The 26,453-nt window shown below is 56.8% G+C and overlaps 3 protein-coding genes across 4 annotated transcripts in view; 2 read left to right on the top strand and 1 right to left on the bottom strand.

The window, feature by feature from the left end:
- The window catches only part of Nacc1 (nucleus accumbens associated 1, BEN and BTB (POZ) domain containing), a 16,427-nt gene extending 1,702 nt beyond the window's left edge, over positions 1 to 14,725 (top strand). The window contains exons 3-7 of the mRNA XM_005381054.2: positions 9,972 to 10,871; positions 10,954 to 11,127; positions 11,524 to 11,629; positions 11,722 to 11,819; positions 12,229 to 14,725. Of these exons, the coding sequence (XP_005381111.1) occupies positions 9,972 to 10,871; positions 10,954 to 11,127; positions 11,524 to 11,629; positions 11,722 to 11,819; positions 12,229 to 12,488 (1,538 nt within the window). The 3' untranslated portion in view covers positions 12,489 to 14,725. The remainder of the gene's footprint in view (positions 1 to 9,971; positions 10,872 to 10,953; positions 11,128 to 11,523; positions 11,630 to 11,721; positions 11,820 to 12,228) is intronic.
- A 1,613-nt stretch (positions 14,726 to 16,338) lies between these two features.
- LOC102029960 lies at positions 16,339 to 22,135 on the bottom strand. 2 transcript variants are annotated; one of them, XR_001233204.1, is made up of 4 exons: positions 21,681 to 22,135; positions 20,978 to 21,141; positions 19,480 to 20,490; positions 16,339 to 16,678 (listed from the first exon to the last, which is right to left on the bottom strand). XR_001233204.1 is itself a non-coding variant. In XM_005381056.2 (3 exons), exons 1-3 carry the CDS (start codon positions 21,825 to 21,827, stop codon positions 20,139 to 20,141), a joined length of 663 nt encoding a protein of 220 aa, XP_005381113.1. In that variant the 5' UTR covers positions 21,828 to 22,135; the 3' UTR covers positions 16,339 to 20,138. The 2 variants fall into 2 exon arrangements, 1 of the variants encoding a protein (XP_005381113.1); XM_005381056.2 differs by having other exon boundaries at positions 16,339 to 20,490.
- Positions 22,136 to 22,427: 292 nt separating this feature from the next.
- Positions 22,428 to 24,196, top strand: Ier2 (immediate early response 2). Its single transcript, XM_005381057.2, has one exon. The coding sequence runs from the start codon at positions 22,445 to 22,447 to the stop codon at positions 23,288 to 23,290; it is 846 nt and encodes a 281-aa protein (XP_005381114.1). The 5' UTR covers positions 22,428 to 22,444; the 3' UTR covers positions 23,291 to 24,196.
- The last annotated feature ends 2,257 nt before the right edge of the window (positions 24,197 to 26,453 follow it).

The following is a 26,453-nucleotide window of genomic DNA, read 5'->3' on the forward strand; positions in this document are numbered from 1 at the left end:
GGGGGGGCAGGTCACATGAGGTCAGGGATCTGGGAGGTACCCAGATCCTGGGGGTCGTCAGGTAAGGGGAGGGGCGGCGGGAGGAGCTCCGGGGGCTGCGAAGAGGGCAGAGCTTTGGTCAAGGCAGGCCGGCATGTGGGAGCAGGTCAGGAAAACGAGTGTGATCAGAGGAATATGGCAGGCTGGACCCCGACGTCCTCTCCCAGTGTCTGTGCAAGGCTGGACCCGGGGGTTTCTTCTTTTCTTCCCACACCTCGTCCCTGAAGGCTCTGCCAGCTGCTCTGAGGCGCAGACCAGCGGGTGGGTGTTGGTGTGGGCAGCGGCGGACACGGTCTGGAACGGAACGCCTCTCGCGGGCATCTTGTTTACCACGTGGGTGGTCCTCGCCCGCCCCGCCCCCGCCCGGATGCCCTGCAGGGAGGTGGCCCCCGGTGCTGCACGCAGGGGTGCCTTGGGGTCCTGAATTCTTCGGCAATGGCTAGGGAACTTACACTCCCTGTACTGTACTAGGGTTTTCTGTGCACCCAATACCTGATCCTGAGTTCTGTCCACCTCCTCCTCAGAAATGAAAAATTGAAGGAGTGAATGACAAAAGTTTGTTGGTTGTGTCGTGGAGATGTTGATGGGGCACCGAGCAGAGGTTAAAGGGATAGACTCAGCCACTTAAATCTTGGGGAGGCCTTAGGGACTCCTGATCCCCTCGGGCTCCTCTTGGGCCGGGTCCAGGTCTGAGCTCACTGGCTGGTTGAGCTCACTGATTGCTCACTGTCACCGGGTCCTCTTAGGTTCTCTCTGTGGTGCAGAGGGAGGAGTTGAGGGGGTGTGGCCCCCTGTGTAGCATGATTAGAGAGTGGCCCATCTGGAATTGACGGACCAACCTAGTCCTATAGGTGCCCAAATTGGACTATCATGGGTGTGAAGTGGAGGAATTCCCTGCTGTCCCCCCCCCCCCCGCCTTTCCTCGTGTCCCTAGGGGTGGCTCAGTCCCCTTGCAGACAGACTGAGCATCACTGGATCCCAGGGGGCTGGAACAGGGGACGCTTCCTTTCAGACTGCTTACACCTCCCCCATTCTCCTGGGAACCCGGAGGTCAGGGGTCCTGGTGACAGGGATGGGATGTTGCTGGCTCTAGAGCAGGGTTTTGCTTTTCAATTCTAGGCTCTGATTTTCCTATCTGGGTTCCTTGCCGAGCTGCCTTAGCTGTTGCTGCCCCCTGGTAGACTGACGGCTGCCTGTCACCAGGGTGGCCATGGGTTTTGGCTTTGGGATCCTGGGTCCCACCTAAGGAGCCTCAAACTGCTGGGTTGAGTGGTATCACCTGGTTCTTCTGGGTCTAATCAGCCTGATTTCCTCATGTCCCCAGGACCTCAACCACCACCGGCTTGAGCCCTTCTGCCAGCCCCACCAGAAACAGCTGTTATACTTGCCCTGTGTTCCATCCTCCCTTTGCTGCTGCAGGTGACACTTTGGGGTCTGAGTGTGCTTCTCACCAAGCCCCATCCCTCAGGACCAGCCTCCAGGGTCACCTCAGGGCTTTTGCACCTGTTTCCTGCACCTTTTGCCTTGGGCTGTGTCTTCTGGTAGTAATACCTTATTTCCTGCCTGGTTAGGGCAGGGATTTCCAGTCCCTGCTGAAACAGGGTCAGAGATTGTGGGTGTTGGGCCTGATATTGGGGGAGGTGTCAGGCAGGGCCTTTTTCTGGAGCTGGAAGAGAAGGTACTGGTAATAACAACTTGAGGTGTACAAACAGTGGGGCCAGTGTGTTCGCATATACTCCTGAGGGAACAGTTTCACCTTTGTGTACTGATTCTTTGCCTAGAGCTAGGGGAGCAGCCAGCTCTCTAGCGACTTGGGCTGTGCTGCAGGTGACCAGCCTCAGACAAGGAGCCCGAGCTCTGTGTTTGTGAAAATGCGATAGCATAACAAGAGGAAGACACAGCGAGCCAGGAGGGGTGGGGAGATTTCGGTTGGGTGGTCAGGGAAGGCTTCCGGGAAAGCTTTGGACAGAATAATGAGGTGAGCGGGGGAGGGGCGCCGGAGGCAGGAGGAGAGCGCATTCAAAGCTTTTTGTTGAGTTTGTGCCAGGCTCCTACTAAGCACTTGAAACATTTTGTCGTCTTGTGGGGAGGAGTGAGGGATGACCCTGGTGTGGAGACAGATTCTTAGTGCTGTCCACAGGAAGAAGAAGCCCTGTCTTGGTTTTTTGGAACTCTCCTGCACCCCCAGATGAAGTTCAGACCCTTTGGCCTACATCCAGGGTCTTTTAAAATCTGGCCTCCTGGCTGGACAGTGGGGAACCCCAGCAGGCACTTGAGCTGGGCTTCAAAGAGATCCGGGTTTTGGTCAATCTGATCTGATCTGATCTCACAGTAGGATGGATCGGCAGGATGGACTGGGAGGGTTGGCCCAGAGGTGGTGGTTCCAGAAGTGTGGGGCTTGCTGGGTGAGGTCTGACCCCGCAGTTTGGAGCTCATAGCCAGAGAAGAGTTCTTGCCAGACCCCGATGGGACACCTGAGCTGTGCCTGGGGCAGTGGCTTCAAAATGTGGAGCCAGCTTTGGAGTTCTGCTGTCACCCTGCTCCCTCAGTGGCTGTGAGCATGGCTTCATGCTTGAACGCCGCTCCCCAGTCCATGGCTCTTGGGCCCTGTGTGTTGTCCTCACCCTTTCCTGTGCAGGAAATCCTCATTCCCCTTTATCTGAAAACCTTCGGTGGTGGCCCTCACCTCCCTGCACTTATTCCCTGGAGAACTCTCTGCTCGAAGTCTGGGCCTGTCGGCAGGCTGTGTCAGACTGCTTTGTATGTGGCTGCTACTATTCTTGCCTGTCCCTGCCTTAGCAAAGGTCTCAGTGTCCTTGAAGACTTGGGGGCCTCCCCAGTGCACATGGTTGCTGGTCAGGGTAAGCAGGCAGTGAGTGCTGTGGGGAGCTCTGTGGCTAGAGCCACCTTGCTGAGCCATGAGACCCTGTTCAAAGCTCTTGACCTCTTTGTGGTTTTGAGATGGTCTAAGGATGTAGTTGGTCTTTGACTTTGTTTTTGTTTTGAGACAGGGTGTCACTGTCTAGTTCAGTGTGGCCTTAAACTCACCATGTAGCCTAGGCTGGCCTGGACCTCATGATCTTCCTGTCTGAGCCTCCTGAGTGCTGGGATTACAAGCGTGCGCCACCAGGCCCTATGTAATTGGTCTTAAACTCACTTCGTAACCCAGGGTGACCTTTGTGGCGATCTTCCAGCCTCAGCCTCTTAAGGGCTGGGATTACAGGTGTGCAGCACTGTGCCTAGCCTAGATAGAGCTCTTGACCTCTTGAGTCTCTGCTTCCCACTCTGACAAATGGGGACAAGCAGTCATGCTTATGCTGCAGTGTTCTCAACCAGGGCAACCCTGCCCCCTCCAAAGACGCTTGCAATGTCTGGGGACGTTCTGTGGTTGTTCCAGGGCATGTGGGGGTGCTGCTATCTAGTGGGCCAAGGGGCCAGGGGTGCACTACAGCTTGGGACAGTGTACAGAGAAGGATCTGGGTACCTCTGCCCTGTGTTTGTTGTGAGTATTATACCCTGGGGTGTCTGCAGTGTGACCGGACACTGCTACAGAGGCACAACACAGGGACCCTCAGGGGCTACTGCCTCTTATCGCACAAAATCTGTGAAGTCTTGAGAGAAAGCAAGAAGCCCAGAATGTCCTTCCTGCTCTCAGAGTTTATAGTCCAGGGAGGGGGCCAGGGCACAGACGGGTACGACTCTCGTAGCTGGTGTCCCGAGTGCTGCCTGTGAGCTAAGTCCTAACCTGCCCGGGTTCTTCAGTTATTTTCTCCGTAAAACAGCTGCATGGGAGGCTGCCACTGGGAGCCTGTGTATAGTGGAGGAGACCGATGTCAGGAGCAGGCAGTGTTACGAACGTTTTCCAGGTGAGAGCCTGAAGTTTTGTAAGGGGTTTGAGCCCAGCAGGGTACAGTCTGTCCTTTGTGTCTACACGTTGCTCGGATTCAGCAAAAACCAGCTAGAAGATACTTGAAAAACTACTCTGTGCAGAATGTTGCAAACATGGGTTCTTGTCACTCCCTAGACGTCACAGGGTAACAGGTTTGTAGCACTGACATTTAAATGTTGGAGGTCAGCTGGAGGGTACTTAAGGTTTGTGGAAGGACGTGTAGGTTTGGTGCAAAAAAACCTACTGTTCACATGAGGTACTCGAATATCCGAGAACCTTGGTGGTTTGGAGGGTTCTGGTGTAACTCCCTCCGTGTGTGCCCAGGTATAGCTGGCATGACACATCCTCACTCCTGCCAGGGCCTGCATGTGGTTAGTGTATCTCAGCCCCTCATCTCCAGCAAGCCACCCTTCCCTTACCCCCACCTCCTTCATGCCAATCAGCAGTCACAGGTGTGGCCTTCCGGCCTTTGCACTTGCCGCCCATCCCCCTGCCCTGTCTTTGGGTCTGGACCTATTGAGAAGTGGTCCAGTGTCTTGACTAGCTGGCCTGAGGACAGAGGCAGAGCTGCTGGTGGGAGCAGGAGTTGGAGCTGGCCAGATTGGAGCACTGTGGGGAACTCCACCTGGGAAGGGCTGGGGAGACTTCCCAGGATCTTGTGCCACTTTGACTCCCAAGGAACACCTGAGAGGGAGAGGGGAGATGCCAGGCAGCCAGCGGGACCCCCATTTCTGGAGGTTGAAGAATCCCAGCTGCCCGATCTCTGGCTTCTGTGCGCTCCATTCTCATCTGAGAAATGGGCGTGGCCCCATGTCTCACACAGTGCTCCTCAGTCAGGAGCACTGGGTAGGCTCTCCTGGGGCCGTCATGCGGTCCTGGGCCACATCCCCATCTGTCAGGTGGCAGGACGCCTCATGTCCTCTTGCCGAGCCATGGGCAGGGCGAGAGAGCGACCTCAAAAGAGTACCTGCTGCCCACAGTAGGCCAGTGCATAGTGGAAGCTGCTTTGACTAATCGTGTCAGGGCTGTGGATCTGATGCCAGCCTTTCAGGAATGGAAAAGCTGAATCAAATATGCATGTGCTTAAAAGGCACCTTGCAGCAGCAGCCCCACAGCCAGGAGCTCTCAGCAGCTCACCAGCGCTGAGCTGTGCTTGCTGCCTCTTGCGCCTGGGCCCCACATGGGTTCTGCTCTGGGGGTCCTCACCGCCTGGGGACTTTGCAGAGCTTTCCTCCTGGCTCAACTTGGAATTGGTGTTTCTCTTAACTGTTGGTACATTTTGTCTCAGTCCTTTTGGGCTGCAGTGACAAAATGCCTCACACCACCTAATTTTTGAACAGAAAGTTGTGGGTTTTTTCGTTTTGTTTTTGAGGGTGTGTGTGTGTATGTATGTGTGTGTGTTGCAGTGCTGGGGATTAAGCCCAGGGGTACTGTAGCACTGAGCTATGTCTCCAACCCGGTGGTGTTTTTATGGGGAGGGGTTGAGACAACACCTACCAGGTTGTCTGGGCAGGACTCAGACCTGAAGTCCCCCTCCTGTCTTAGCCTTAGCCACCATCCTGGAGTGCTGGGATTGCAGATTCCGTGTGCCATCATGCAAGCAAAAGGTGATTGATTGATGGACTGACTGTCCTTTCTATGCTGAGCATAGAAGCCAGGGCCTGTATGTTAGGCGAGCACTTAACTACCAGTCTGTGCCTCCAGTCCCTATAGAAATGTATTGCCCACAGCACTGGAGACTTAGAAGCCCAAGATCAAGGCACTAGTAGGTTCATTGTCTGGTGAGGCAGCCTGGTCCTCAGCCATGGTGCCTCCTCTGGCCTCTTTTACAAGGGCACAGTGCTTGCTGCTCAGGGTGTAGCTGTCAGGGACTCATCCTCTCCCCAGTACTATTGTATTAGATGCAATTTCATCGTAAGAATTGTGTTGGGCAGGCATGTAGCTCAGTGCTGGAGAGCTTGTTGACATCTGCCAGTCCAGGAGTTTGATCCCTGTGACCCCCAAAAAGAAAAGTATGTTTAATGTTTCACTGTGTGAGATGTAGAACTTGGGGCTTCAGGCATGCTGGACAAGCATTCTACCACTGAGCTACATCCCGGGCCTGTTATTTTTTCTTTTGATGCTGAGAATGGGACCTGGGGCCCTGCTAATGTTAATCATACACTGTACCATTGACCTAACCCCCAACCCCCTAAAATTTAGAGGGACGCAAACACTAAAGCCATAGCACGTTAGTGCCGTCTCACAGCTCGCCCTGAATTTGTAGCGATCCTCCTGCTTCAGCCTCCAGAGAGCTGGGATTACAGGCATGCGCCACCATGCCTGGCTGTTTTCTGTGCTTTTGACAGTTCCCCATGAGCCTGTGATCTGTTGCCCCTGCCTGTGCTGGCTGAAGAATTCCTGAGTGCTTTTCCCAAACAGCAGGCAGTTTCCATTCCCAGGAATAGTCCTGCTGGCATGTGACTCAACAGGCGTGAGAGCCACCATCCACTCAGGGCATGGAGCCCCAGCTGGGACCCTGGCTGTAGGCCACCCCTGGGGCAACTGTCACCCGGGGCTTGGCTAGGTTAGTGCTTCTGAGCCTCATTGCTGTTCTAGACACATTACTGAGGAACAAGAAAGAGTGAGAATTGGAAGAAATGGGAACAATTACTCATGAATTCCATGGGCCCCTCAGTTGTGTGTGGTCACAGCAGTGAGCCATGCAGGTAAACTCCCTGAGCTGCTGGAGCCAACTTGAAACTGGCATTATGGCTGGGCATGGTGGCACACAGCTGTAATCCCAGTACTTAGAAGGTTCAGGCAGGAGGATCGTTGCAAGCTTAAGGCCAGCCTGGGCTACAGAGTGAGCTCAAGGCCAGCCTGAACTGCATAGTGAGACCATGTCTAAAGAAAGACAAAAAAAAAGAAAAGAAGGAAGGAAGGAACTGCCATTATGGCACATGCCCTCCATCCCAGAGTACTGGGTGACAGGCATGCACTACCACCAATTGTCTTACACCTTAGGGGGCTAGTGTTTGAGGTCAGGGTGCCAGCATGGTTGGGTGGAGGCGAGCGTTGTCACCTCAGTGTGCAGATGGCTTCCTAACCCCATCAGGGCTTAATTCCCTCCCAAAGACAAACCATGTGAATTCCACATAGGACATAGTCTTCAGCAGAGCCTTGAGATGGAACAGAATGCCTGCAGGTGACAGCAGTCTGTAGGAGGCTGTGCTTTCAGCCCGCTATGGTGCCTCCAGGTCGGTTCTGATGCCGGCTGTCGTAGCAAGGTTGGTGAACTGGCTTGGAGCATGTTAGTCAGTGCATCACTGATGAATGGCTTCAGGCCCACAGCTCCCAAGTGCCTCCTGCCTCACGCCAGGACTGGCAAATGCAGGGGATCCCCTCCACCCTGCGCAGGGCTGAGGTTGCCCAGCTCTGTCCTTTCCCTGACACCATGACCAGTGTGAGGAGTTTGAGGGTGGTTCTTTGTGGTTTTCTGCCCGTCAAGACTTGGTGGCTTGGGTGTGATGGCACACGCCTGTAATCCTAGCACTCTGGAGGCTGAGGCAGGAGGATCGTTGTGAGTTCAAGGCCAGCCTGGGCTACAAAGTGAGCTCAAGGCCAGCCTGAACTACATAGCGAGACCCTGTCTCAAAAAGAAAGACTTGGTGTTGTTGGAGGTTTAGTGGGTGGTGAGAAAGGCAGCCTGCAGGAGGGTAAAGGCAGAACAGGCTGGGCACTCCAGGCTGAGGCACAGCTAGCTCCACCGGGGGACAGCACGCCTCCACCCAGTGTCACTGACTCGAGACCTGAGCACCTTTGGTCCACTAGGTTTGAGCCAGCCTCTGCTGGTGGTTGCCCGGCATGGTCGGGACAAACTCGGCATGTTGAGAGGCATTGACCCCAGACCCTGTTTCCTGGCAGCTCCTGTGGGTTGAGGGTGCCCAGGGCTGGACAGAAGAGCACTGGGGTCTCTGCACCTTGCAGACCTACCGCCCTGTTCCCCAGCCTCACGGAGGAGGGAGGTGTCCTGCACTCTCTTGGCTGAGCCTTTTGCACCAGTTTCTCCTGCACCCTGCGTTGCTGTTCAGAGGCTGCAAAGCACTAGGCTCTGAGGCTGGGGCTGCCCTAGGGAAGGGACCTGGGTCCCTGGACCCCGCCCTGCATTTCCACTGCTTCCTCCTTCCCCCAGAACTTAATTCAGGGCCTGAATTGCTGTGTGCTCCCTGTGTGCTGAGTGCCTGCCAAGACTCACCATTCACCTGTGCGGTGCCCACTGAGGGTGGGCTGGGATCAGGCTTACTTTCTTGTCCTTATTTCCTAAACAGTGTGGCATAACAATCCTGTGTGCAGCATTTACACTGTATTAAGGGTTATAGGTCCCGTATGAGAAGACACCTGTAGGTTTTCCAGAAATGCGGTCCTGTCTTATATGAGACACTTGAGTGTGTGGTGTGCGGTATCTGTGCTAGGCACTTTCCCGTCGCTGGCACAAAGTACCTGACACCTGTGACTCAAAGCAGAAGTTTATTCGGACTCACAGTTTCAGAGGATTCATTCAGCATGTGGTCCGCTGGCTCCTGGGCAGATCTGGCATGGTCGGAGGGCATGGCAGGGGGTAGCTGCCTATCTGTGGCAGCCAGGTACAGGGACCCCTCCAGCCCAGCCCCATCTCCCAACTGCCTGGTCAGTCCTGAGCTGATCCAGGTATAGGTCTGGTGCTGCTGGGTCTCTGTACTCTCGACCTGATAACCTTCTGGAAGTTCAGTTTCTGAACACAGAACATATGGGGGTTATTTTAGATCTAAACCATGACAGTATCTACCCCAGGGAGGGTTTCCACATGACAATGTGTGTGTGCACCTGGGGTATTGCCCCAGGCCCAAGTACATGCTAGGCACATGCTCTACATGACTGTGTGCAGGGTGCTGCGGCTGGAACCTGGGCCTGGCACGTGCTCAGCAGGCGCTTTGCCCTAAGCTGTACCCCTGGCCCTGCCCTGTCTTTATGCGAGCAGCTGTGTGAGTTGGGATGGTGGCTCACTGTGGCTCATTTGGATTGGCATCTCCCTGGTGACACTAGTGGTTTTGTGTAACTTCATGAGTGTCATTCAGTCAGCAGTGCCGGACTCCTGGTGCTTGTAAACTGCGTCCTCGAGAGGTACTGTGTGTGCTGAGTGGGGGTAGCTTGCTGCTGCATGGAGGGACACCCCTAATGTTTAGGCAGGCTCCCTCAGCGTTCGGGTACATAAAACGCGTGAGTGTGCACATGCCACCCTAACTGCAGGGGACAGCGCTTGGCCGCTCTGCCCTGCAGATGATTTGTAGATTGGACAGTTCAGTCAGCTTTTGGTATCCACGCGTTCTACACCTTCAGACTCAGTCAACTGTACATCGAAAAGACTAAAAAAAAAAGTACTTCTGAGGATTAAAAACGTTGAGGGGGAAAGTTGGCATCTGAGCTGGGTGTGGTAGGATATGGCTGTCCTCCAGCATTCTAGGAGGATGAGGCAGGAGGAGCTCAAGTTAGAGCCCAGCACGGGCAGTTCACCTACTTAGTAAGACTCCATCTTACAATTCAGCACAAAGGTTCTTGGTTCAGTTCAATCCCCAGTGTCTCTAAAGAAAAATTGAGTCTGTACTGAGTATGTGCAGACTTTTCTTGTCATTCTTCTCCCAACAACACCATGTGTGTAGTGTTTGCATCTCCCTTATGACCTATTACCATGACGAGATTATGTAAAATCTGCCAGATGATAATGCATGGCTTCTGTGCACATACAGAGCGATTTGACATAAGGGACTTGAACACCCACAGATTTTCCTGTCCATAGGAGTTCCAGGGAGCCGCTCCCCTTGGATACTGAGGTACAACCATATATCATAAAGGCAAGAGTGTGCCAGGACATGAGGGTTAGGTGGCCCTGTACAGGCCTATCAGGGACAACAGATTGCCTTGTGGGTGTCTGATCTCCCACATGCTGATACCCAGCCCCCGAGGGAGGGCAGGGTGGCACTACGTCTGACCACCTTACCCTTGTCTCTCCCTGTCTGCTGTGCAGCCGCTGCCATGGCCCAGACTCTGCAGATGGAGATCCCAAACTTCGGCAACAGCATCCTTGAGTGCCTCAATGAGCAACGGCTGCAAGGCCTATACTGTGATGTCTCAGTGGTGGTCAAGGGCCATGCCTTCAAGGCCCATCGGGCTGTGCTGGCTGCCAGCAGCTCCTACTTCCGAGACCTGTTCAACAGCAGCCGGAGCGCAGTGGTAGAGCTGCCAGCAGCTGTGCAGCCCCAGTCCTTCCAGCAGATCCTCACATTCTGCTACACGGGGCGGCTGAGCATGAACATGGGTGACCAGTTCCTGCTCATCTACACAGCTGGCTTCCTGCAGATCCAGGAAATCATGGAGAAGGGCACTGAGTTCTTCCTCAAGGTGAGCTCCCCGAGCTGTGACTCCCAGGGCCTGCATGCCGAAGAGGCCCCGTCGTCAGAGCCGCAGAGCCCCGTGGCGCAGACGTCGGGCTGGCCGGTCTGCAGCACGCCGCTGCCCCTGGTGTCGCGGGTCAAGACAGAGCAGCAGGAGTTGGACTCTGTACAGTGCACACCTGTGGCCAAGAGGCTGTGGGATGGCAGCCAGAAGGAGGCTGGAGGCGGCAGCGGGGGCAATGGCAGCCGCAAGATGGCCAAGTTCTCCACGCCAGACCTGACCACCAACCGGACGCCCCAGCCGGCTCCGGGGGTTGCAGCCACGGTGGCAGCGGGGGGCGTGATGAGTGGGCCTAGCATGTCGGAGCGGACCAGCCCAGGCACCTCAAGCGCCTACACCAGTGACAGCCCCGGCTCCTACCACAACGAGGAGGATGAGGAGGAAGACGCAGGCGAGGAGGGCACAGACGAGCAGTACCGGCAGATCTGCAACATGTACACCATGTACAGCATGATGAACGTTGGCCAGACAGGTAGGGTGACACCATGCACACCGTCCCCGGGCTTACACATGGACATGTGGCACATGTACACATCCTCTGCTCTCTCCTGCAGCTGAGAAGGTGGAGGCCCTCCCCGAGCAGGTGGCCCCCGAGTCCCGCAGCCGCATCCGGGTGCGACAAGACCTGGCATCTCTCCCTGCTGAGCTCATCAACCAGATTGGCAACCGCTGCCACCCCAAGCTCTACGATGAGGGGGATCCCTCAGAGAAGCTGGAGCTGGTGACAGGTGTGCTGGCCACACCTTCCCCAGATCCCTGTCTCCTACCCTTGAGCCTCCTGTCAGTGTGACTGGGGCCGAAGGTGTCCTTGGCGCATTTCCCCACCTAGGCTGATGTGGGTATGGCTGCATTGGTGCATGTCAGGGCTGGCCCAGTGGGTGGAGTTCCCTGCAGCAGTGCCTGGGTGCCTCTGCTCCCTCCCAGCTGACCTCTCTGACCTGAGGCGGCCTGGTCTGCTCCCACTGGCACACAGATGGCCCTGCTGGCCTTGCTGCAGGGCCTGGCATAGAGCAGCAGAGCAGGTCCCCTAGTGCCCCAGGCCCAACAGAAGGATAAGAGGGCTTTGAGAAAGAAGCAGGGGAACATGGGACACCCTGGCCACCCCTTGCCACCTCCCTCACCAGGTACCAACGTGTACATCACGAGGGCGCAGCTTATGAACTGCCACGTCAGTGCGGGCACACGGCACAAGGTCCTGCTGCGGCGGCTCCTGGCCTCCTTCTTTGACCGGTGAGGCTCTCACCAGGACCCAGGGAGGGGAAGGTGGCCCCACACCCTCAGCCACAGAGGTGCTGACTCCACCCACATCCCATTACCCCTAGGAACACGCTGGCCAACAGCTGTGGCACTGGCATCCGGTCCTCCACCAATGACCCCCGACGCAAACCACTGGACAGCCGCGTCCTCCACGCCGTCAAGTGTGAGTGGCCTTCCAGGGCACAAGGGCTGGGTTATGGATGTCTCCCTCCCTTGTTGATCCTGAGGGATGGCTGGATTTGATGCCAAGGAGGATTCTGAGGTGTAGCCTGGGCTTGTTGGGAGTGTTCAGATTGGAGACAATGCTGATGGGAGGCGGGGCCCTGTGGGTGCAGAGGGACTCATGTTTTGGGCAGTTAGTTATGACAGGGTGGAAGTGAGCAGGCAGCGCCTGCCAAGCGGGCAGCCACCATGTTGCCAGCCCACCGTCAGGAGGAGGATCCAGGTTTCTGGGTTCTGTCAGATAATGCCAGTTCTTTGGGAACGTGGGCCTCCTGTCAAACCCACTGTGCCCACTTGGTAGGGCTTTGTGGGGAGGCCAGGCTTGGCCTGAGCTACTGCTCTGCCCACAGACTACTGCCAGAACTTTGCCCCCAACTTCAAGGAGAGCGAGATGAACGCCATCGCGGCTGACATGTGCACCAATGCCCGCCGTGTGGTGCGCAAGAGCTGGATGCCCAAGGCCAAGCCACCCCTGGCGGAGGGCGATTCCTACACCTCTTTCATCAGCGACACTGGCAAGATGGAGCCAGACATGATGGGCATGGAGCACAGCTTCGAGACGGCCAGCCATGACGGCGAGGCCGGCCCCTCGGCAGAGGTCCTCCAGTAACGCACGGGGCCCTCCCCGCGGGCTGTCACACTCCCCTCCCGTCACACACACCCACCACCATCTTGGTCACGAGCTACTGTCTACCCCTCCCTTTGACCCGCGGGGGGCGCTGCATGCTCCCAGCCCCTCTGCCTCACTGTCCCCCACTTCCCCACTGGAGCCAGGTGGAGAGGGCGGGCCGCCTGGGACACACTTGTGCAGTCGGGAGCCCTGTCCCCCTCCTAGCTCTCTGGTCATTCCAGCTCCCAGGCCTGGCTTGGGGAGGGGCCGGCCTGGGGGGCCCTGGGGACTCGGGGTGCCCGGGTGCTCTCAGGACCCCTCCACCATCTCCCAGTGCTTCCACGTCTCCAAAGCGCCTTCCTGTCTGTGTCCCTCGTCTGTCCCTGTGCCTGGGGGCTGGGTAGGCGAGGCCGTGGGACTCCACTGCACAACTAGGGAACAGGCTTAGACGAGGCCCAGAGCAGCCCCACACCCAGTGGATGGAAGGTGGCCAGGGTGGCCCACACCCCTCTCCTGGCCCTTCACTCTCGGTTTCTGTCACCCTGTGGGACCCCTGGGGCCCGAGTGAGGCTGGTCCGTGAGGGGGGCTCTTGGGGATCAGCGGGGGTCTCGGAGGCCAGGAGGTGGGATCTTGGGCTCACAGCGTGTGGGTGTTCGCGTGTGCATGTGTAGGTTTGCTTTCAGAGCAGATGGAGGTAGAAGAGGTGGAAAGACCAGGGTTGGAATTGGGGGAGCAGGCTGAGGGTGTCGCCCTTTCCCATCAGCACCCTGCCCCCTAGCAGGGCTCCCAGCCCCTCACCCCTGTACATACTTTTTAAGAATTTTTTTAGTGAATGAAATACTAAAGCATAAGATTTCCTTTTATTTTTCAAATCAATGGGACTGTGTCTGAGGTCCCCCTGGGCCCCAGGGGGCCACAGAAGGCAGGATAGGTGGGCAGGCTGAGTGCGTGCATGGGTGGAATGTGGGTGCCTGGGCTCCAGTGGCTCCACCTAGCCCCTCCCTCTCCCTACCCCAGGGCTGCAGTGTTTTGGGGTGTCCCAGGGCTTGGCTGATGGCTGAGCTTCAGTCCGTGGGGCCAGGGGAGAGGGTCTGCGTCCATTGTTAGCAGTTGTTTATGGCTTTTTTTTTTTCCCGCCATTCCTTTTCTTGCCCAGAGTGAGTGATTTGGGTTTGAGTTGAAGATGTGAACACGGAGGGTGCCCCCCCCAGTCATTTCTCCACCGCACACGTGCTCTGCCCCGCGCTCCCTGCCGTCTCCCCTCCCCAAGCTGCTCCTGCTCCTGCCTCCCAGCTTCCTCTTCCCAGGCAGGGGTAAGGTGGGGGTAGGGGGGCCGGGGGTGGAGTAGGGCTGCTGGACTGGGCCCTGGGAATCATGGTTGGAGACCCGTCCCCAGCCCAGCCTGCTGGGCTCCCTCCTGACATCTGCTTGTTGCGGGTTGGGGGTGTCGGGCCTGCTCCCTGGGCCCACCCCAGCACCTCAGCCCTGGTGTCCAGTGCGGGAGAGGGAGTCGACACCCCCAGCTAAAGCACAAGCACCTTAGTCGCACTCCCCTTCCCTCCCACGCCCACCTCAGCGCTGATCCCAAAGCACAATGTCCTGGTCACTTGGCGAGCAGCTGGCCTGAGGGGCCCTAGCCAGACCCCAGGGGAAGTGGTAGTCCCAGGAGCCCCTCCCCCATCCACTCCCCACCCTTCCTCTAGCAGGATGCCCTGCAGAGCCTGGTGGGGCAGAGCCCCTGGGTTTCAGTGACCCCCCCAGGAGGTGCTCCTGGCTCTCTGGGGGAGGTGGGGCAGGGCAAGGGGTGCAGGGGAGGAGACTCCTCACTAGGAGAGCCAAAGACAGGGTTGTGCCTTACCCAGGAGCCACCCCTGCGCCCACCGCCTGCCAAGCGGCCAGCTGCCTCTGTCCCATCCCCTGCCCACCCTCCCAGTCCTGCTCTGAGCTGCATGGTCCCCCGCCCTGGGCAGTCCAGAGAAACAGGAACAGAAAACTGTCCATCTCCTAGAAAAGCAAAGGACTCTAGGGCCCTCTCCCCAACTCCACTGGCCGCCCACACCCTTCTCAGGGGACAGGTCACCCCCATCCACGTGAAGTGCCAACGCCCTCCCCGCCCCGGGCCACACCCCACCCCTCCCTGGCCCGAAGTGAGATTGCACATTAACTACTGTACGGAGCGGAGCGGGCGTTAGGAAATGTGAACCTGACGAGAATAAACAGACGCCTTTGTAACAGCCCTGTGCCTGCTGCTCACTAGGGTCGGGTGGGCAGGCTGCAGGGGTGCCAGCACCCACAGCCCAGGAAGCTTTGGGACAGCAGCTCTACCCATGCTGTGACTGGCTGGTTCCTGACCTCCCCTGCACCCAGCTCAGCCTTCAGGTCCTCCAAGGGTTGGAGGACTGGGTCTGGGGCCTGACACCCGGGTTGTTTTCCTGCCAAGCAAGCTCCACCACTGAGGCAGACCCCAGACCAGCACCACAGGCTTAAACCAAGCTACTGTTTACATGTATGGGCAGTTCTGGCCAGGGTGTGCTACAGGAAGGATGGTTAGTGGGAGGGTGCTGGACACTCAAAGTTGCTGGCATTGAGGCCATCCAGAAACACAGTGGGCCTGATGACAAGTCCCCTCACTGATAACGTCCTGCTTTGGTAGCACATGGGTAGCCCCAGAGAAATGAGGACAACTGCAGCTTTTTAACCCCAGGAGACTCAGATTTGAGTAGTCATCCTTTATTTTCTGTAGGGAATTGGATACCCTCAGACTCCAAAATCTGAGAATGCACAAGACACTTCTGTTTAAAAATTAAAGTGTTTGCATACGAACCCAGAACCTCTGAGCTACGTTCCAGCAACTCTTTTGTGTTTTGTTTTGTTTTGTTTTGTTTTGTTTTGTCTTTCTTGAGACGGTCTCACTATGCAGTTCAGGCTGGCCTTGAGCTCACTTTGTAGCCCAGGCTGGTCTCGAACTCTACAATCCTGCCTCAGCCTCCCAAGTGCTGGGATTACAGGCATGTGCCACCACACCTGGCCTCTCCCAGCAACTCTTAACTTTACCACCCCCCCCCCTTTTTTTTTTTGAGATGTGGTCCTGCTATGTAGTTCAGGCTGGCCTCAGCGATCCTCCTGCCTTAGCCTTCTTGAGTGCTGGGATTACAGGTGTGTGGCACTTCAACATGTGTTTACCAACTTGAACCACCAGTGGTACATGTATCACTGTCCCATCTGGTGGCTTGAGTCACTCAATGGGACTGTCCCATAATACCTGGTGGGACATTGATGTATGTACCACCACTAGTACAGAGCTGCCAGGCAGCAAAAGTTACAGCTCTCTGGTGAACATGAAAGACTAGGAGATGCACAGTGGTGCACACCTTTAATCTCAGCACTCAGGCAGAGGCAGGAAGACATGAGAGTTCAAGGCCAGTGTGGTCTACATAGTGATATTCTGTCTCAAACCAAAAACAAAACGCCTTAAAAGTCAATGTTCAGGGGCCAGGGATACGGCTCAGTGGCACAACTGCCTCTCTGGCAAGCTCAAGGTCCTGAGTTTGATTCCTGGTACCAAAAAAAAAGATGTTCAGGTCCATGCTTAGGATTACCTCCCTTAGGCACAGAAAAAGCAGGTAATGTGGAGGCTAAACTGAACTCAAGAAATCTGAGATAGTAGTTTTCAATGGTAACAAGTTATCCATTGTTAAAATCTTAACAAACAAAAAACAGTAGTCTTTTCTGTATGCAGTAGTGGCCACTGGATCCCCTAACATTCTGCAGGAGCAGCCTGGGGATTGCCACAGGCGTCCACCAAGGCCCCTTAAGTTTGCAATCAACACTCCAAAAGATGCCAACGGGTGTTAGTAACGCTGGGACTTTATTCCAACTTGGCACACAGAAGGCACAGGGGCAAATGGTTCTGCGGCCTCAGCAGGACACAGGCTGACATGTATCTGAGGTCTCCTTGCCTCTGCCATCCCTGAAGTGCACTTGGGACAGGACCAGAGGTGCAGGGTTTAACCCAGGGTTCCACCAGCTCCGGATGTAAGCCTTGGGGACAGGTACCTGGCCCTGCCCCTCCTCCCTAGGAACAGGACCGGCTCCAAAGTGGTGTTCATGGCTCTGGGCACCAGGGAGGGCCTAGGTCAGAGGGAAGAAACTAAAAAGGAGAGCCATGCCCAGCAGCACTGTTGCAGGTCTGTGGACAAAAAGGACAGAGGTCACAGGAGGAACAACTCGTTTATTCCCTCCCTTTTTTTTTTTTCCTTTGAGACAGGGTCTTAACGGTACTTTAGGGTGGGCTTGAAATTTGAGAGATCCTCTTGCCTCAGCCGTGTCAGTGCTGGGATTACAGGTATGCACCACCATGCCCAGCTGAACTCATTCCAAGATCAAGGATACTCACCACTCATGTGGGACACTTGGGACATCTTTCTGAGGACCCTGTCCATTGGGGGCTGGCTGTGTTCCATCTCACATGCAGAGTGTCTAGCATGCTGCCAGGACTCAGATGGCACCTGCCCCCAGGGCACCTGCGCATCAGTGTCCCTGAGGCACCCAGCCCACTGTGGGCTCCTCTTCAGCTGCACATGTTTCAGAGCCTGGGTGCTCCAACAGCAATCCCAGCTGCTGGTGCTCTTAGTCCAGGTTCAGCTAAGGAGTGCAGTGAGCAAGGACTGAGCAGCCCACAGGCACCTCCAGCCCAGGGTCCCTGCCACTTGTGCAAATCTGCTGGCATCCCACAGGTCACTGTGTGACACCTGGGCAAACAGCTTGCCTTCTGGTATCTGTGGGTCACAGGTCACACAGGCAGGCATGGTGGTGCACACCTGTAATCCCAGTACAGTACTCGGGAGGCTGAGGCAGGAGGAACACAGAGATCAAGGCCAGCTTGGGCTACACAAGTGACTCAAAAAGAACAAAGGGAAAAAAATAGAGTGCTTAGTCTGCTGGAGACCATTTCCTCAGACTCCACTTGTTAGCAAAGTGATCTCGAGCCGTGTTACGTGACCGCCTTGGGCCTCCGTTTCCCCGTCTGTAGAACAGGGAAAGCTCCAATCCTTGTTTCCTACCTAGGGTTGGAATGATAATATAAGTTACTCCATGGGAAGTATGTGCCTGACACACAGTAGTGACTCTTGCCTTTTCTCACTGTGTATTTCACACGCTGGGAGGCAGTCAGTGGGCAGACAGCCTGAACTTGTATTTGGGTTAAGCCAGAGTCGCACCCCTCTGTCCTTACTCTGTCCTTGCTTCCAACACTGAGTGTCAGGAAATGAGTACACTCATTTACTTATTTTATCTTGTTTTTCTTCTCTTTTGGGATTGAACTCAGGGCCTTCATACTGAGCTCCATCCCAGCCTTTTTGTTTTTGGTCTTTTTTCCCCCACCTTTATGAGACAAAGTCCAGGTAGCCCACACTGTGCAGCCCAGGCTGGCCTCGAACTTCATGATCCTCCTGCCTCAGCCTTCTGAGTGCTGGGATTACAGAGGTGTATACCATGCATGGCTTTTTTGTTTTGTTTTATTTTTAGCCCTTTTTAGTATTTCCATTTGGAGATGTCTTGTAAAGTTAAACTGCCCAGGGTAGGTTCAACTTTAGGATCCTCCTCCCTCAGCTAATCCCAGAGTTCTGGAATTATAAGCATGTGTCACCAAACCCAGTTTTCTCCCTCTCTCTTTCCTTTTTCCTTTCTTTCTTCCTTTCTTTTTTTGACTGCCTGGGTCCAGTGGAGCCTAAATGTTAATTACTGGAATGCTCAGTATTAGCTTGTCAGCAGATGTATTTCAGAGTTTGGATTTTTGTTCCAAAAGCTGCACATACAGAAGGCAGGAGCTTTAGAGTGCTGATGGATGTGGGCTTCAGCCCCCGCTGTCCAAACCCTTTGTGGCCTTGGAGTGGACAGTGGGGGCTGGTGTTTCTCAGCATTGAAAGAAGGATGCGGGACACAGAGGGGGAAGATAATCAGGAAGCAGAGGACAGCTGCAGGGAGGATACTGGTGTACATTCAGAGGACCTAGTAGACCAGGTGTACAGAGAAAGTGGGTATGTGTCTGCAGGAAGGTCAAGATGTGCACAGACCTTGAGTCCCTACCCCTCAGGAAATCAGCCTACTAACAAATACAGGTGGTCGGGTGTGTTGGTGCACGCCTGTAATCCCAGCACTTGGGAGGTGAGGCAGGAGGATCATCGAAATTTTAAGGGCTGACTTGGGCTACATAGCAAGACTGGGTCTCAAAAATAAATAAATAAATGTAAGAAAAATACAGATGTCTCTTGATGCCCTCAAGAGACTGGATCTAAGATCCCCACAGGTACCAAAATCCATGCGTGCTGCTTAAATCCCTTACATAAAATGCTGTAGTATAGGAGACAGGTGAACAAGGTGCAGGCTGGCTCTCCACTGGGTGGGTCGTGCGAACGATGTGTGGGTGTACAGGGAGTCGAAGCCTTACCTCTTTTTTACTCCTCTCCATGAAAGCTACAACTGCTGGGAAGACCGTGTGATCCTTCACTTCTTGCGGGTGAGGATGGCATTAGTGTACAGATACTCAAATTCAGGGGGACATGGTGGGGCACACCTGTCATCTCGGCACTCAGGAGGCTGAGGCAAGAGGACCACCGCCAGTTCCAGGCCAGCCTGAACCACATAGTGACCCCTTGTCTCGAAAACTAAGATAGCTCAACTCCCCTCACTCAGCCCACCAGGGCCTGCCTTATCTGAAAGCCCTCCTGCACGGCTCCACAAAACATTCGTCTCTCCTGCATGGTCCGGAGTGGAGCTTGAACCTGCCTGGGTTGGCTTCCACTACGTGTGGACGGAGACCAAAGGGTCAACGCCAGGCCCGCACAGCACCCTTGCACCCCTCTCCTCGCGCTGCCTAGCGCAGCCCGGGAATCGAATCCCCCTCCAGGTCCCCACGGGTCACCGTGCACCGCGACTGCCTGGCACGCGGGCACTGACCACCTTCCACCCTCCCACGGCACTGCCACTCACCCTAGGACCACAAAAAAAAGGATCTGCGAGGGAAGGGTTACCCCTCCCGCTCAGGCCAAGACCCTCCCTCCTGGTGTCTGGGCGATCATTGTTTCCTAGTGCTGGGAGCGCGCCGCCGCCACACCCCCGTCCAGAGCCGGGCGTCCAGAGGAGAAAGAGGCCACCATCCAGAGACGGGCGTCCAGAGAAGAGGCCATAGAGCCCACAGAGGACCGAAGAACAGGAACTTCCGCCCCCACTGCGGCCATCTTGGATGTAGGCAGAGGCAGCTTCCGGTCTACAGGCCACGCCTTGTCGCGTATTCCGGGCCTGGGAGCACAGTCCTCATTCTGTGTGGTCGGAAGCCGTAATCTTAGTTCCAGACCAAGCCCTTAGGGCTGTGCCTACGCAAACTGTTTCCCTCCTGAGGCAACGTAAATAACAGCTTCTCTTCACTCAGGTCATAGCTTTGGAGAAACTTTTATTTAATTAAATTAATTTTGTGGTACTTGGGATTGAACCTAGGGCTTTTGCACTGAGCTACATCCCCAGGCCTTTTTTATTCTGTATTTTGAGGCGTTCTCGGTAAATCGTTACATTGCCCAGGTTGAGTTTGTACCTGGTATCCTCCTGTCTCAGCCTCCCAGAGTGTTGGGATGACCGGTGTGCCCTGCTTGGAATCACTGAACCTTTACAAGGACACCCGAGTTGGTCCCGGTTGAACCGGTCCTTCTCCTTCCCGCGCTCGGAGCCCGCCTTCTGCGCGGTTCTGCCCAACTCTCCCCTCGCCTCTCCTCCTCCTTTCTTACAAGAAGGGCAGGGAGCGCTTCGAGGTGGCCTGGGCGGGGTGGGGGAGCTTGGGGGCCCTGAGACATCCGAAGGTCCCTTTCCAGCACACGTGTCGCAGACTCGGGTATCCGGGGGCTCAGTCTTGCTGGGTGCGAGCCCGAGGGTGGCGTGGTGGCCGCTCCGAGGAATCTCCAGGGCGCCTCTGCGTGTGCAGTCGCGGTCCGGTCGGACTCCCGGGTGCCCCTGTGTGGAGGAACGACCCCGCTGGGACTCTGGGCGCCTGGTCCCCCGTGGAGAACAAGGGGCAGGGCCACCGCCGGGAGTCCCCAGGGTGCTGCCCATTGTCAGCGTCGCCAGGAGCGGTCTAGGCCAGCGCCTGGCCTGACAATATGCCCACGGCAGGTAGCAGAATAGAGAAGAGGGCGCCCGTGCCCGCCATAGGTCGCCAGGGGATGTGGAAGGATTGATAGATAGGGACAGCTTGGGAGAGGTCTTCTAGGGAAGAGGAAGGATTGGAGTTCCCACGTGCGACAAGGGATGGAAACCGAAGGCGCTCAAAGGCATGACAAGATCAATTAGGGGGCCGGGCGTGGTGGCGCATGCCTGGAATCCCCTGCCTCTGGGAGGCTGAGGCAGGAGAATCATAAATTAAAGCGCAGCCTGGGCAATTTAGTGATACCGTCTCAAAATAGAAAAAAAAAAAAAAACGAAACAAAGGCTGAGGATGTACCTCAATGTGAAGGCCGTGAATTCAATCCCCAGTACTTCAATCAATAAGATGGGGCGGGTGGTAGGAATAACTTGGGAGGAGTGAACCAGGATCTCCACGGGGAAGGGAATTGCAAGATCTTCCTGTGAGGTCTCGGGGACAGCGTCCGAGAAGCCGTAGGTCACCTAGAGGCGGACCCAGGGATTTCCCTGTGGGCGTCGCGCCTACTCCCCCGGCAAAACTACACAAGCCCGGCTGGACGCGCGCCCGGAAGTCCCGGCCCAAGAGGCAGGGAGAGGCGTGCCCAGAGACGCAGGCCCCGCCCCCGCCCGCTCCGGACCCCTGTCCTTATATGGGCAGCCGGAAGCTGCTCTGGCGTTGTCTACGTCACCGCTTCCAAATTTAGCTCGGGAAGTCATCCGGCTCCGGTGGCGCGCAGGCTCCCCGCGTAACATGAGGAGGGGGCGCCCTTTAAAGGGGCCATACTGTGGATAAATGGAGCTATTGGATAGTTTTGCTTTGTGCCTGTGTGTGTGCAACTGATATTGAGTTTTCTGCGAGCGCGTGGTGGTGGGTAGGGCTCATGCTTTCTTTGCTTCTTCCTGGCAAGGCGCGGTGTCCAGCTCCCACCCCAGCTCCGCCCCTCGGGGCGTGGAGGCCGATCGTCGCCCAGCGCGCGAGTGGGAGGTGGGAGCCGCGTGTCCGCTGCCCCATCCGGGCTTACCCGCGCCAGGCCGCCTCCCTCCCACCGCCCAGGAGCGGGAGCGCCTGGCAAGCGCTGGAGCCGGCGGGCTGCGGGTAGGTCCTGGTTCCTGCACTGCGGCTGCCCATTCATTCGCCTGGCAGACCCTGGACAAGTGGCTTTCTTCATTTTCCCACCTGAAAACGGATATAATCCTACTTTCCACCGAGTTGGAAGGTGAGGGATCCAAGATACCAATGGAGTGAAAAAGTTTAAGGAGCCTGGACGACGTGGTGGCGCGCGCCGTAATCCTAGGGCTCAGGAAGCTGAGGGAGTGGGATCACCAGGAGTTTCAGCCCAGCTTGGTCTCAGCACCCCACCACCACCAAAGTTTAACAAACCTGGCACATAGAAAGCTCTGAACTAGCACCATTGTTCCACATTCTGAAAACATTAGACGGCTGGGGGGTACGAGGAGCAGTGCCCACGAGGGCTGTAGGGATCGAACCTGCGTCTTCCCCAGTGCAAAAGGAAACACCGCCCACGACCCGCCGGCGCCTCCCGCCACGAGCACGTGGGTGGGATCTGAACCCTATCCTCCGCCTCTCGCTCCCGGCCCGCGCGGGTGGAGTAAGGAAACCACACTGAGAGCTCTGAGTGCAGTAGGGGACGCCCGGCCCTGCCCTGCCGGGGTTTCCGTCCCCTGTCCAGGCTGAGTAAATTCCTCCCTGTCGCTTTAAGGAGTCTCTAGCCACCGGGCGGTGGAAAGCCCGGATGCGGCCCTATGATTGGGCGGGGCGCCGCTGATGTCATCTTGGGTACAAAAGGGCTCGAGTGGCCGGCTCCTGGGCAGAGCTTACGACCTGACGGCGTTGAGAGAATTGGCGCGTCTTCCGCAGAGCACCAACCGCTATCTGTTCCGCGCTGCTCAGAGTCCCTGTATCCCTTACCGTCGAGTTGCCATGGAGGTGCAGAAGGAGGCACAGCGCATCATGACACTATCGGTGTGGAAAATGTATCACTCGCGTATGCAGCGCGGAGGCCTGCGCCTGCACCGAAGTCTGCAGCTGTCGCTGATCATGCGCAGCGCCCGGGAGCTCTACCTCTCGGCCAAAGTGGAGGCCCTCGATCTCGAGGCGCCCTCGCCGCCCGCCCGCTGCCCGGACCCGCGCCTGCACCCGCCGCGGGAAGTGGAAGTGCCCGCCGCGTGTGTGCCCCCCGACGGGGAGCAGCCGTTGCCGGAGCCTATGGACACGCAGGAAGAGGAGGAGGCGCCCCCCAGAGCCGCGGAGACGGAGACTCTGGTCCGTTGCTCCCCGCGCCCCGCCAGGGTCTGCCGCAAGCGACGCAGTAGCAGCCTTAGCGACGGCGTGGACGCCGGCCTGGTCCCCAGCAAGAAGGCCCGCTTGGAGGAGCAGGAGGAGGCAAAGGACTCGTCCTCTGAGGTTCCCGATTGCCTGCCGCCCCCACCCGCTCAGGCGGAAGGCGCCTTCCCCAACCTGGCGCGCGTCCTGCAGCGAAGCTTCTCCGGGCTCCTGAGCCGCGGCCCTGCCGCTTCCCCGACGGCGCCCCCCGCGCGTGACGCCAAGCCGGCCTGTCGCCCGGCGGACCCGATGCTGAGCGTGCTTGTGCGCGCCGTGGTGGCCTTCTGAGGACCGAGCCCGCTGCCGGAGCCAGAGAGCGCGCCGAGCCGTCGACCCGAGTGCGCAACACAAGGCGTTACGCCCTCCCCGAGGCATGTGAGCCAGCGGGAGCGGAGGAGGAGCGAGGCGGCCGCCCGGGCTGAGGGAGCCGCAGAGGGACAGTGCCCGGGGATCGTCGCCGTCCACGCTGCGGCGGCCCAGGAGCCGGGGGGCGCGGGCGCCTTCCGCGAGCCCCGCGGCGCCCAGAGGTGCTGATTTACGGACTGGGACCTGGGCCTTGACCTCTCCCACGCTGGGAGAGAGGTTCGGTCTATCAATCTCAGGGTCGGACTTCATTTTTTTTTTTTTTTTTTTTTTAAATCAAGCGCTGGGCCACGTTTTCCAAGACTTGCCAGTGTGTGCCCTTCCAGCTTCAGAATTCCAGGCGCTCCCCTGCTCCTCTGGTGACACACTTGTGCAAGCGGTCACCGTTGCGTCATGGGGCAGGGGTGGGGAGCTTCCTGTCGCCTAGCGTGGGTGTGGGGCCCGGGAGGCGGCTCCGGGGCGTAGACCGCCCTGGGGAGTGGGAGGAGTGCGGCCTGAGTCACTGCGCCCCGCCTCACCACCGCCGCGAGAGCCCTGCGAGTTTCTGATTCATTGTTTTTTTGTTTTTTAATTTCCTCATTTGTTTGTGCTAAGAGGTGGCGCGATGTTCCCAGCCCGGAGCGTGACCTCCCTTGGACACACGGACACGCAACCCAGATGGACCTTGGAGGGGTGGGAAGGGGGGGCGCCCTTGGCGCCCGGACTGAGCTGAGACGGAAGGATGCCCGCCTGGGCGGTGGAGCCCTGTTTACCTTTCCCGCAGTGGGTGCCGTCTACCTGGCGTCTCTTTGGAAATGTCAGCCAGGACAATAAAGACCATTGCAGTGGAAAGTGCGGTCTGTCTGGTTCTCTTCCCGCGGGGGGAGGGGCGGGGTCAGGGGTCAGGCGCTGGCGGCTCCCGGGCTCCAGGAACCGGTCAGGCGGGTTACGGTGTAGGCAGGAGCGCTGGGCCCCTTGGCTTTTCCCCCGTCGTCGGTGCTGGTGGCGATTCTCACCTCTCCCCGGGTGAATACCCTTCACTCTAGGTTGGGGGTTGCCTTAATTTCCCTGCAACTTCTGGGGAGAGTGCTTTCTCATTTCTAACATTAGGAGGATATTTCGGAGTTAAGCGCCCCAGGCGGAGTTAGACGTGGTACTTGGAGCTTAGAGAGATGGCTGTTTGCCGGGCGCGGGGACGCACGTGCCATCGTAACACTCGGGGAGGCAGAGGCAAGAGGATGGGGAAAGTTCGAGCCTGGCCTGCACGACGTAAAGACTGTCTCAATTTAAAAGTTACTATTTTTTTGTCTTTTTGAGACAGGATTTTGCTAGGCACTTGAGGCTGGCCTTGAACTCACTTTGTAGTGGAGGCTGGCCTCGAACTCACAACGGTCCCCCTGCCTCAGCCTGGGATTACAGGCGTGAGCCACCACGTCTGGCTTTTAGAAGTTAATTTAAGACTGAGGCTGTAGCTCCGTGCAAAGGTCCTGGGTTTAATGTGAAATATCGCAGAAAAAAAACGGCAGTTCTCGCCCCTTCCTCACCTAGGGTGGAGGGAGCGGCGAAATTTTGGAGCGCACTTTCTGTCCTGTCGCTCTCGCACGGTGTAAGTGTGTGGCCCAGGTGAGGAGGTGAATTCCTAGCCCCAATTTCCCTACCTTGGAAAAGAGGCTCTAACTGTCGCACTTTAGATTCAGGAATACCCTCTCGAGCCAGGCGCAATGACGCTTCCCTGTCACCCCAACACTGCTGAGGCAGGAGAGTCTCAAATTCGAACTTAGCCTGGGCAACTTGGCGAGGAGACCCTGCCTCAAAAGAAGGACGCGGAATGTAGCTCAGTGCAGACGCTCTGGGTTCAATTATCAGCATACATACACAGTCCTTGCACCCTCGGATGTGTTGGGCCCCATCCCAGTTCCAGGAGCTATCCCTGAGAGGAGAAAACATTCTTCCCTTGCTGGTTGGGGCGGCCTCAGGAGTTGCCGGGGGCCAGGGGATGGGTAGTGGCGAGGACAAAGGAGCCGCAGGTGCGGGAGTCCGGGAGCGGGACTGCGCAGCCCCGCCTGTGCCAGCTGGCAGCGCCACCCCGGGCTCGGTGACCCGGGAGACCTGACCTGAGGCGTGGGGGCGGGCGGTCCTGCCGGCACCTCGAGCCTGGCTTCTGGTTTCCACCGCCTCTGATTCCTTCCGGGAACGTGTGGGGACTCAGTGGTACCCACGGCACCCCAGGGGGCCATGGGGATGCGGTGCCCACGCCCCGGGAAGTCCCTGGCGGCGGGGAGGGGCTGGTGCGCATCCTGTCGGAGGAACCGCTGGGCCCTTCCTTCCGCGGGAAGCCACGATCGACCCCCACCCCGCCGCAGTCTAGGGGTTTCCGGTGCCCGGCCAGGGAGGTGGGGACCAGAGAAGCAGCTTCGAGAAGCACTCTTCATACTCTTCCCCTCCCCGACACCAGCCATCAGAAGAGGCAAAAATGAAAACTCGCTGGTCTGAAGATGTATCAGGGCAGGCCACTTGCCTAACCTGCCAGGCCCTGGTTCCATGCTCAGTGCTTCATAAATAAATACAAACATTATTTTATTTTCCAGACAGGTTCTTGCCATGTAGGCCAGGGTGGCCTGGAATTCACTATGTAGCCCAGGCTGACCTACTAACGGAGAGCTTCCTGCCTCAGCCTCCCAAGTGCTGGAATTACTGATATAGGCCACCATGTCCAGGGTTAAACACAAACTGGTCACAGCTAAGGACTAGCTAGATCTGGAGAGACCTCTGCAGCATTTCCTGGGACAGGCTATCTGGAATGTAATCAATAACTTTGAGAACTACAAGTGTCATCTAGCCTAGGACCAGTAGATTAGGCAGGGAACTCCCTACCTGCAGCAACAGCTTCCCAAAGGTGTTTTTCTAGAATCCCAGCACTATAGGATGCTGAGGCAGGAAGATCACAAGTTTGTTTAATTTAGGGATTTTTTTTCCTTTTTTTTTTTTTTTGTACCAGGAATTGAACTCAGGATCTTGGCGCTTGCCAGCCAGGCGCTTATGCCACTGAACTATATCCTCGGCAAGATCACAAGTTTGAAGATGGCAACTTGGCATTTTAGTGAAACCC

The sequence above is a fragment of the Chinchilla lanigera genome, unplaced genomic scaffold (assembly GCF_000276665.1).
Source record: "Chinchilla lanigera isolate Chin_1 unplaced genomic scaffold, ChiLan1.0 scaffold00014, whole genome shotgun sequence".
NCBI lineage: Eukaryota > Metazoa > Chordata > Mammalia > Rodentia > Chinchillidae > Chinchilla > Chinchilla lanigera.